Source organism: Galeopterus variegatus, unplaced genomic scaffold (genome assembly GCF_000696425.1).
Source record: "Galeopterus variegatus unplaced genomic scaffold, G_variegatus-3.0.2 Scaffold3407, whole genome shotgun sequence".
Taxonomy (NCBI): domain Eukaryota; kingdom Metazoa; phylum Chordata; class Mammalia; order Dermoptera; family Cynocephalidae; genus Galeopterus; species Galeopterus variegatus.
Window position 1 is genome coordinate 27,521 of NW_007729518.1, and position 11,304 is coordinate 38,824.

An 11,304-nucleotide genomic window follows, 5' to 3' on the forward strand; every position below is an offset into this window, starting at 1 on the left:
TGGCGGCCTGCGGCGTCATAGGCCCGGTAGCCACAGAGCGCGTCTCGGCGGCGCCCAGCGACACCTGCAGGCCCGCGTCCCGGCGCGAGGGCGGCCTGGGCGCTGGGCTGGGCGCGCGCGGCGCTAACTGGAAGCTGAAGGCCGGGCCGCCCGCGCCGTCCTGCGGAGACATGGGGCTCACGGCCACCGAGACGCAGGTCTGCGCACCTGCCTGCGTGCCCGCGTCCTCGCGCGGCGGTGGCGGGGCGCTCGCCTCCCACGACGGCGCTTTGGTGAAGTTGTCGCGAGTTCGCGGCCCCGGCGGGGGCGCGGCAGCCTCCGAGCTGGAGCTTCTCTCGGCCCCAGCGGCTGCCAGGTCTTTCTGACCGAGGATGGAAGCCTCAGCGCTGGGCGTGGACTCTGGCGCCTCGGGGCCCTTGCCGCCCCCAGCACCCTCGGGAGACCGGGCTGAGCCGCAGGGTTTGCCATTTGACTGCCAGGTGGAGGAAGACAAGGACTTGGTCTTCTCCAGAGTAAGGGGGTCCACCTTCCCCATTAATGGGGGCTCTGCTTTTCTGGAAGATGTAGAGTCAGCCTTCCCCACGGATACAGGTTCTCCCTTCCCAGAGGCAATGGGGTCTGCTTTTCTGGAGGATCCAGGATCAACCTTCTCTGAGGCCTGTGGCTTCTCCTTTTGCAAAGACACAATCTCTCCTTTTCCTGTTGATGGAGCACGCTCTTGTCCAGAGAGCTTTGTTTCTGCTTTGTCCCCAGACTTCAGCTCTGCTTTCCCTGAGGCCCTGAGATCCACCTTTGTGGAGTTCACAGGATTCCCCTTCTCTAGAGGCAGAGGATTCACCTTTCCCGCTGGGAGAGCTTCTGCTTTTCCAAAGGACACGAGATCAACCTTCCCAGAGGACACCAGGGCTGTTTTTCCTGGAGCTGTGGAGGCCACCTTACCTAAAGACACAGAGTCCACTTCTCCAGAGGGGACAGTTTCTGCCTTTCCCCTGCTCACGGGGTCCAGCTTGCCCAAGGCCAGAGGAACAGCCTTCCCTGAGGCTGTCGGACCCACCTTGCCAGAGGCCATAGGACCTGCCTTCTCTGAGGATAGTGTGTCTCTTTCCCCCACAGTCACTGCCTCAGCTTTTACTGTGGATGGGAGATCTACTGTCCCCAAGGACTTGGGATTCTCTAGACCTGAGGACACAGGGTCTGTCTTTTCTGAAGATTCAGTATTCACTTTTCCAGAGCATGATGTTTTTATATTTCCTCCAGATATGGGATCTACCTTTCTGGAGGACACTGGGTCCTCTTTTCCTGAAGAAACAGTTTCTTTCTTTCCCACAGACACATGTTCTGCCTGCCCAGAAGACAAGGGCTCTGGCTTTCCTGTGGACACAGGATCCACCCGTCCCAAGGAAACCTGATCCATCTTGCCTAAAGATGTCAGATCTGCATTTTTCAAAGATGTGGGATCCACCTTTCCTGCAAACACGGGATCCACATGGCTAGCAGACACATTTTTTGTCATTCTCACAGACACAGGACCCCCCTCTCCTGAGAAGGCAGGGTCCGTCTTTCCCAGGAACTGAGAGTCCCCTTTTGCAGAGGACACAGTTTCTGCATTTACCATAGAAGCAGGATCTGCTATCTCCAAGTCTGGAGTATCCACTCTTCCTGAGGGCCCAGGAGCCACTATTCCAAGGGATACAGGCTCGATCTTGCCTGACGACCCTAGAGTCAGCTTTCCCAGGAGCCCTGGATCTGTCTTTCCTCCAGATGCAGAATCCGTGCTTTCCAAGGACATAAGATCCGCCTTTCCTGAGGGCTCAGGATCTCTCTTTCTGAAGAACACAATATCTGCCTTTCCAGTGGATACAGAACTCACCTTTTCTGAGGACACAGGATGCTCTTTTCCAGAAAAGCTGGGCTCCTTTCTTGGGAACACAGGATCCACTTTGCCTGATGATACAGGGTCCACCTTTCTTAAAGAACCAGGATCCTCCTTCTTTGGAGACATCATATCCACCTTGCTGGAGCATATAGGATCTGCTTTTCCCAAGGATCCAAAGTCATCCTCCCTTCTTGGAGTCGTGGGATCTTTCCCTCCAGGAGCCACAGGACTGTCCTTTCCCAAGATTGCAGGTTCTGTTTTTCCAGAAAAGATGGGATCTGTCTTCCTTGAGGACCCAGTATCTTCCTTTCCTATGGAAGTAGAATCTGCCTGATCTGGAGACTTGGAATCCATCTTATCCAAGAACATAGGATTTCTGCTGTCTGAGGATGTATGATCAATTTTTACTGAGGACACAGGTTCTGGCTTCCCAGACAAGGTGGTTTCTGGTGTCCCTGAGATCGAGGCTCCATCTGCCTCCAATGCCTCCTTGGTGGCTGCCTCTTGGGAAGAGATGCAGGTCAGGGAGGGGCAGGTCAACCTCCTGCTGGGGCCCTCAGAGCAGGAGGCCCCTTCCTCAGCCCTACTGGGGCTGCTGTGTCTAGAGTCCATGCCTAGGCTTTGGTCAGGGGTGTGCCTGGGAGGCGCAGGGCTGGCCTTTTGCTGGGAGGGGCAGCAGTCCCTCATGGCTGGGCCCCCAGCCCCCAGGCTCCCATCCTGTGGGCAGCAGAGGGCTGTGGGCTGGGGTCCTGGGGGGCTGGAGTCCTTCTGAAGCAGCTGGAGCCAGTCTGGGTCTTCAGCACTGCCCATCTGCCCTCATGGCCATGCTGGAGCCCAAGACTGCTGCCTGGTCCTGAAACAGAGAGAGCAAACTCAGACTTAGGGACACTTCGGGGAGCAGCCTCCATCTAGGCCTCCTCCTTATCCTCTCCCAAGCAGCTGAAACTCCTTACTGTGTTCTCTGCCCTGTCTGGTCCCCTCCTTTCCAGAGGGCCTGGGCTGAAAACACAAACCCAACCATGTCACTCCCTCCTGCTTCATTGCTTCCAGTGGCCCTCTGGATAAGACTTTTTTTTTTTGGTGGCTGGCCAGTAGGGGGATCTGAACTCGTGACCCTGGTGTTACAAGGCTGTGCTCTAACCAACTGAGCTAACTGGTTCTTAAAATGACATTCAAAGCCCTTTACAACTTGGCCACAGTCCAACTTTTCAACTTCACCTACCATCACCCTTCCTTTTTTACCCTCACTCCATGCAACACACTATCCAGAAGTTATGCTTTTGTCTTCTAGACCAGGGGCCACAAACTCTGATGCCATAGGGGACAGGTAAGTAATTTAAGTGAGGGAAATGAGATGGGTATAAAACAACAGAGTGGTAGGGACTGCAGCAAACTCCAGAGTGCATACTCTATCTAAAGGGGGAGTGACTACTCTATCAGCCACGTGCAAAGTGCTGCCCTGAGGAAACATAGTACTAGCTCTTCCAGTTTCTTAAGAGAAGTGGGAAATCCAGACTTGAAAGTAAAATATGCTAATTAATTCAAGATTTGTTAAAAAAACAAAACACTATGAGGGCCAAACAAAACATGTCTGTAGGCCACTAGTTTATGTCTGTGTAGGCCTCGGGGAGCTGTGATGGGCTTATAGTCAAGGAAGGAACATAGATGTGTGTGTTTTCAAAGATTCCTCTGGAATGGTGTGGAGACCGGGCTGAAGGAGGAGAGGGGCTGGTCAATCATTCATTCACTCTTTCATTAATTTAATCCTTCATTCATTCACCCAGGTCCTTCTCTGCAATAGGCCCTGAGCAGAGGCAGTAGTCTAGATAGGAGACAGCATAGCAAACATCCTAGGGATGGAAGTTAGAGGCAGAACTGAGAGATCTAAAGGAAAATGGGTACCAACTGGTTGTAGTGGGTATATGGCGGGGGTGGCCTGCGGGATATTGGCTAGGGTGGGGGGGTGCTGGGCAGGAGATTTGGGGAAAGAGGGAGTTCCATTTTGGACAAGCTGAGTTTGTGGTGTCTGGTGGGCATCCAGGAAGAGGGCAGCTGGATCTACAAGCACCTCTGTTCCATTATGCATTCAGTAGCCAAAGTGAGCAGAGCTCCTGATTCCCCCAAACCTGCTCCAAAACCTTTTCCATAGTGCTCAGTCCCAAATCCCTAGAGTCACCCTTTCTTTCTCTCACACTCTACGTCCTATTCATCAGCAAAACATAATGGATCTACCTTCAAGATATCTCCAGAATCTCATCACTCCCATGGGCCAAATCCCCACCATCTCTCACCTGGATTATCCCTGCTTTTTTTCTTAACCCCACAGTTTCTTCTCAACACAGCAGCCAGTAAAACCCAAGGCAAATCACAAGACCCTGCACTTTCTGGGCCTGCCCTTTTTTGGCCTTTTCTCCTACTGCTCTCCCTCTCCATTACACTGCTGTAGCCACGCTGTCTGCCTTGCGGGCTTTGCTGATTGTTGAACATCCCCTGCCCCAGGGCCTTTGCACCAGCTGTTTCCTCTGTTTGGAATGCTTTCCCTCCAGACAGCTGCAAGGTCCACTCCCTGAGGCTTTCCCTAACCTATCTTGTTGAAAACAGCCTCTTCCCCAACCCTGGCTAGGACTCTCCATCCCCTGGTTCTGCTCAGTTTTTCTCCATAGTACTTGTCACCATCTGCCATATCACATACATTTGTTTATTGTTTATGGTTTGTCTCTTTGATTAGAATGCTACATCCAGGCTGGTGGGTTAGCTCAGTTGGTTAAAGCGAAGCCCTATAACACCAAGGTCAAGGGTTTGGTTCCCTGTACCGGCCAGCCACCAAAAAAAAAAAAAAAAAAAGATCCCTCCAGTTTGGGCTAGCTCATTAGCTCAGTTGGTTTGAGTGCTACCTTGTAACACCAAGGTCATGGGTTCAGACTCAGTTCCTGGGCAGACCCCCCCAAAAAGAGAGAGAGAATGCCAGCTCTAGGGGGTGGGGACTTGGCTGTGCTCTCTGATGTATCCCAGAGTCGAAAATAATGACTGGCATGCATGCAGTAAGCAAGTAAGATTCTAATAAATATTTATTATATGAATGACTGAATGATGTAGATCTAACCATGCTATTCCCCAGCTCAAACCTCCTTGTTCTTGCTGGGAAAGTAAATTGGTTGCGATCTTTTGGAGGGTCATTTGTCAATTTCTATCAAAGTTTACAAGGCACATGGAATTTGAGCCAGCAAGCCCGCCTCCAGGGATGGTCATGAAGATAGACTGATGGTGCACCAGTATGCATGAGGGCACAGCTGGTGAAACCAAGAAGCAGGTTCCATGAAATGCAGGACAACACAGAACACCATGCAGCTATTAGAATGTGTAGAGAGATGAGGAAAGATGCCCAAGATAAATTAAGTGAAAAAAGCCAGGGATAATACCAAGGTCAAGGGTTCAGATCCCCTTATCAGCCAGCTGCCACACACACACAAAAAAAGCCAGAGAACAGCATGGCTACTAGGATCCCACACATGTAGCCAAGGAAAAGGACAGACATGTTTATGGGCTTATTTATAAAGAGAAAATTTCTGGACAGAGTCCCATAAAACTGTTAGCAGTGATTGCCTCTTGGAAGTAAGACCAGGGGTCTGAGGTGGGAGAGACTTTTTTGGTATGCCTTTTTGTAAGGTTTGAATTTTGGTTATGTGTGCACTTAGTGCTTTTTTAGAAAATGGGGGGGGGCATTTAGTAACTTCCTATTACCTTCAGTGTCAAGTCCAGCTTTTTTTTTTTTTTTGTCTTTTTTCCGTGTCCAGCAACGGATCGCAACCCTCAGTGTTGCCCCCGTACCGGACCGGGGACCGGCAACGGGATTGCAACCCTCGGCGTTGCTCCCGCGCCTCGCCCAGCCAGTGAGCGGGAACCGGTCTGTATGTGGGATCCGAACCCTCGGACGGGAGCGCCGCCGTGCTTCCCAAGCGGCGCACTATCCAGTGCGCCACCGGGCCGGCCCCAAAGTCCAGCTTTTTAATGTGTTTCTAAGCCCCTATGTACCTACTTACCAGCTGGGATTTATCATTCATTACCCAATCCCACCCCCAAAGCATGTGCACACACACATACTCACATGCTCACACACACACTGCAGACACACATGAGCGCGCCCTCTTTGCATTCATCCACGGCTTCATATTCCCTCCCATCTCAGCCTCTACACACCCTCTGCTGGAGGAATCTTTCCCTCCTCCTTGCCTGGCTAGCTCTTGTTAAACCTTGAGGTCTCAGTTTATATGCCTCCTCCAGTGAGCCTACCAGCTTCCTCTGGGTTCCCCTGGCCTCTTATTCTTCCCTTAACTGGATGCATGTCATTCTGCCTGTAGCCATTTACACCTCTGGGTCCTTGACCAGGCCTCAGGTCCCTGGATGGGGAATCAGTTGACACTGTTCACCACTGGGTCCCCCTGGCTTTGAGCTTATGAGATTTGGGGGAGGGGAGTTATAACTAAGATGGGGACACAGGAGGGGCAGTTTTGCAGAGGATGATGGGGCACTGGGTTTCGGGAAGTCGAACTGGAGTGCCTGTGGGACTTATGAGTGGGACGTCCAAGAGGCAGGTGGGAGACAGGTAAGAAGCACAGGAGATGTTTGGCTGGCATTCTTTGGATCTGGTCTTCATCAGCATTAAAATGACCAGCCTGTAGGGGTCAGCAGGCCTCAGATTTGAGTGGTATAGACGGGATATTTCTTCACTTTTTGCCTTTTGATAGTGATATGGGCACAGATAAATATTTTTTCTCCCATAAGAAAAACAGTAGAGTAAGGGAGATGACTGAAAACTCCAGACATCCTCAGAGAGAGGGAGATAAGAGGGAGTGGTGGGACTGTGGTAAACTAAAGAGCATTGGCCCCCTTCTAAAGGGGCAACTGCATTCAATTCCTGCTAGCTGTGGCCGGTTACTAATTCATCCATAACTCAACATTCATTGAGTACATATGCAGTGTCCTAGGCACTGTGCTGGGGATACAGCAGCATGAGGAATGCATAGTCCCTGACTTCTGGATGCAGAAAGATAGAGGGGAAGGTAATAAACAAGTAGCAAATAAATGATATAATTTCAAATAATAGATGTTGTAAAGACAAAGAAGTGGACAACTTGCTTAGACACGTGGCCAAGAAAGGCCCCTCTGAGGAGGTTAACATCTGAGCCAGTTATGAAAAGGCCTGAGGGGCTGGAGTGAAGTTGGAACAGGGAGAGGGAAGAGCAGGTGGGAGAGGAGGTAGCAGCTGATCATGCAGAGCCAGGCGGGAGGACTGGGATTTACACTAAAGGGTTTATCCAGAAAACCCCCTGGAATTTTTTTTTTTTTCTTCCCTTTTTGTCTTTTTTACTGACCGGTAACGGGATTGCAACCCTTGGTGTCGCACTCGTACCGGGGACAGGCAACGGGATCGCAACCCTCGGTGTTGCGCCCGCACTGCGCTCAGCCAGNCTTCCCTTTTTGTCTTTTTTACTGACCGGTAACGGGATCGCAACCCTTGGTGTCGCACTCATACCGGGGACAGGCAACGGGATCGCAACCCTCGGTGTTGCGCCCGCACTGCGCTCAGCCAGTGAGCGGGAACCGGTCTTCACATGGGATCCGAACCCTCGGCGGGAGCACCGCCGCACTCTCAAGCGGCACACTCTCCAGTGCGCCACTGGGCCGGTCCCCCCCTGGAATGTTTTAAGCAGGGAAGTGAATGTGGCCCCCTGTGCGGCCAAGTCTAATTTTTTGAGCAAAGCCATAAATCTGAATTTTCTATATTTTACTATTGGCTCATTTAAAAAATATCGTGCAGGTACTGGCCAGTTAGCTCAGTTGGTTAGAGCACAGTGCTGATAACACCAAGGTCAAGGGTTTGGATTCCCTTACTCGCCAGCCTCCCCTCCCCCCCCCAAAAAAAAGAAAAGAAATCACTCAGGCTGAACAAAATGCTTTTGTAGGGCAACTCTGACCTCTAGGTCACCAGCTTGCAACCTCTGATCTTTCTGGTCCTTGGGACTGAGAAAATGGATGTTATAAGCCGGACTAGCTGTGGAGACAGGCAAGAGAAAGAAAGGGCCCAGGTTCCAGTGAGGGCCAGGATCTGTCTGTCATGCCTGTCTCAGTTTCCTCCTCTGGAAAATAGGAATTCAACGGCTGCCTGGCAGGTGTACAGAGAATTTAGGATGGAGCTGGAAGGAGTCAGCAAAGGCAAAAGTCAGCAAAGGAAGAACGCTGTGGGTCCTCACTACCCCTCATTTCAGCCCTGCTAGGCCAGCCCTGGGGTCCCCACACACCAGCCCTACCAACCAGCTCCTTCCCCCTGGGTGAGACCTGGGCAGAAAGTCAGAAAAGCCCACCACATAGCAGCTCTGTGACCTCAAGCAAGGACCTTCTCCTCACTGGAGACTCTGGAGAACCCACCCCTTCACCCCCTGGGCTGTTATGAGAATTAAAGATAAGGGATGTGCAGGGCTCTGCTCACTTCAGGGCTGGGCTGTGTACATGAAAGGCCTGTTTTTATCTGCTCAGCCTGTCAGAGCTCAGCTGTGCTCTCAGGAAGGGGCAGGGAGGGAAGAGCCTGCAGCAGAGCCACAAACCCTCAGACATGCTTGCTTGGCCCAGAGTGCTAAAAAAATTTTTTAAATCAATTTTTAAAAAAGGAGTTAACTGATCAACATTTTAAAATTGGAAGATTTCATGCAAGAATCAGATTTCCAGGTTCTCTTAGAAAACTAAAATTTGGCAACTTAGGGTGCTTCCTGCATGGTGACAGTCAGCTGGAGCCAAGCAGGGACTGCCTCCTTAGATGGGGGTGTGCTCTCCAATTAGCCACAATTCCCAACACTCCCTATGGTGTCCTGGACACTAAGGCTGACTGTCTCTTGCCATTGTTCACTGAATTTGCGCTGTCGTTTTTCTTATAACCAGCTCCTCATGTATGTTACCCTCTCGGCCTCTAGCCACCTGAGTTTGCCAAGATGCCAAGAAAGGCAGGAGGTGACCTTGCACAAGTCAAGCTCTTACAATGTGCAGATCCCATACACCAGGCAGGTGGTATGCTATCTTCCAGAGGAGGAAACTGAGGTACTGAGAGGCAGGGATGGCCCAGCTGATAACACGCTCCTTCTGAAATCCCCCCTGGAAGAGGCTGGCTTCCCAGTTACCAGATTGCAGTTCTCAACCTGAGATGAGAAGAGGTCCAGGGTAGGGACAGAGATCCTGGCCAGGGAGATAGAAAGATGTGGGATGAAGCCTCAGCCCCAAGCCCACTGACTTGCTTCATGACTTTAGGCAAGTTTTTTGACTCTGTGAGCCTCAGCTTCCCAATCTGTGAGATGGGGGAAGGAATGTAGTTATATATAAAAAACAAGCCGAGCCCTAGGTTTAAAATCTGTTGAGAGACCATTCCAAGAGGCTCTACTGCTTCACAGTTCTTCCAGGCCCTTCCTGGCTCTAGAGGAAGCCTCAGTATCCTGCAGCCACTTCTCCAAGAGGCATCCCAGGCCTGAGACCCTACCTCCTCTCCCCCCACACCCTCCCACTAGAACCCAGCTCCATCCTGGGCCCAGCATTCTCAGTCTTCTTTTATCATCTAGACCCCACAACAACTTCACGGGGGGGCATTATCATGCCATTTCACAGGTGACAGAGGACACTGAAGTCAAAGAAAAGACTTTACCAAGGGCACACAGTTGGGGTTGGAGAAGCCTGCGTTTCAGAGCCAACTGTGTCTGAGCCCAAAGCATGTGTTCTTCCCACTTATATCAGCTAAGATCTTGGACCCAGATGCTTGGCTCTTAAAATGCTTTTCTGCTCTTTGGGGTCAGGCCAAGGCTCCTCCCAATCCTGTGGATCTCACAGGCAACAGTGCCAGGGAGCATGCAGTAGAGAAAGCAAGCGTGTCCCTGCATACATACACCCACCTGCAGGAACACGCACAATCTATACGCAGACGAGCCTGTACACTTGGGCACAAACAGCTGAGTGCGTCCCATTTGAGGTAGAAGGTTGAAATGACTGCCTATGTATGTGGGCCAGCTCACCTGGCATATAAAGGAGTGAGCAGATTGTTTGTGGATGTCTGTACCAGCTTAGGCCGATCTGGGGCCAGGATGTGGTTCCTGTGTTCTACTCAAGAAGAGCTGGGTGTGCATATGTACAACCTGTATATGCAGAATGGCCTGTGTGTTTGTGCCTTGTGGGGGCCACTTGGACCCTGTAGGTATGCACAGGTGTGGCTACATGGCCTCACAGTCTCACTCATGCGAGAGCTGGCCTGGGTGTGTGCACAGGCGCTTGTGTCCTGCTTCCAGGCAGAGCAGCCCCTGTGAATGCCCATTCAGGTCACAGAGAACTGGCCAGCCCGTTGCTTTCCCTCTGGGATTTCTTCCTAGGGTGGAGCCATCCCTACACCCCCAATCAGGGCCAGGACTGCCAGGCACCTACAAACACCTCTTCCCATGGTGACAGACCGACAAGGGCCCATGAGTGTGTCTGAGAATCCCAGTCTGCTGCCCCCACTCCCTCCTCTCCTAGTGCCCTCAGAGCAGCAAAGCCTGCCAGAGGAGAAGTCTAGCAAAGAGTGATAGCAAGACCTTCTTCCAGAAACCGCCCCCAGACCATCCATCCATAGGAGGGCAAGAGCTTGGGCTAGTGTGGGTGCAGGTGGGCAGCAGGCTAAGAGACAGAGAGTGTGTGTGTGAGGGAGCATGTGCTTAAGTGTGGTGGCGCACCGGTGTCTAGGGATACACGAAGGATACCATGAGCAGGTGTGAACAGGCACAAGCAGGTCAGAGCAGGGTGGCTGTGAGTGTGTTGTGATCACGGAGTATTCCTGAGTATGCTGTAATCAGCGATGGCTGGCGTGAATGTGTAGCTGTGCATGGGTGTGTACGCAAGGCTCACTCGGTGTACTGGGTAGGTGCACAGGTGGCCGTGTGTATGAGTCTGATGGAATGACCAAGTGCCATAGTGTGAGAGGTGGGTGTGTGTGTGTGTGTGTGTGTGTGTGTGTGTGTACCTGTGGCCTCGCCCGGGAACAAGGCGCCTGTGCATGAACGCAGTGAGTGTGTGACCATATCCCGGGGTGCGTGACACACTGTGTGTGCGACGGTGAGTGTGCTCAGTGGTGCGAGTGGAGCCCCTCAGGCGTCGAGCTGGCTCTAGGGAGGAGGTAAATCAACGCGGGAGGACCCCCCTCCCTCCGGTGGCGGGAAGCGCCCCCTCCGTCAGGGCCGTGCGGAACAAAGCCTCCGGCGGCGGCGGCGAGGCCGGGCGCGGGGCCCCGGTCCTACACACGGGGCGGCCTTGCCCGCTGGGTCCCTCGGGTGTTCGGCCCGGAGCTGAGGGACCCGCCCCCGCCCCGCCCGGGCGAGGAGCCTGGAAACGGTCACCCGCCGCCCCAGGCCGCGCGCGCACACCCC

At 52.5% G+C, this 11,304-nt stretch overlaps 1 protein-coding gene across 1 annotated transcript in view; it reads right to left on the bottom strand.

Moving 5' to 3' along the window:
* GPRIN1 (G protein regulated inducer of neurite outgrowth 1) overlaps positions 1-2,705 on the bottom strand; it is a 4,209-nt gene extending 1,504 nt beyond the window's left edge. Inside the window, exon 1 of the mRNA XM_008584929.1 lies at positions 1-2,705. Coding sequence (XP_008583151.1) covers positions 1-2,686 — 2,686 coding nt within the window. The 5' untranslated portion in view covers positions 2,687-2,705.
* Positions 2,706-11,304: the final 8,599 nt, after the last annotated feature.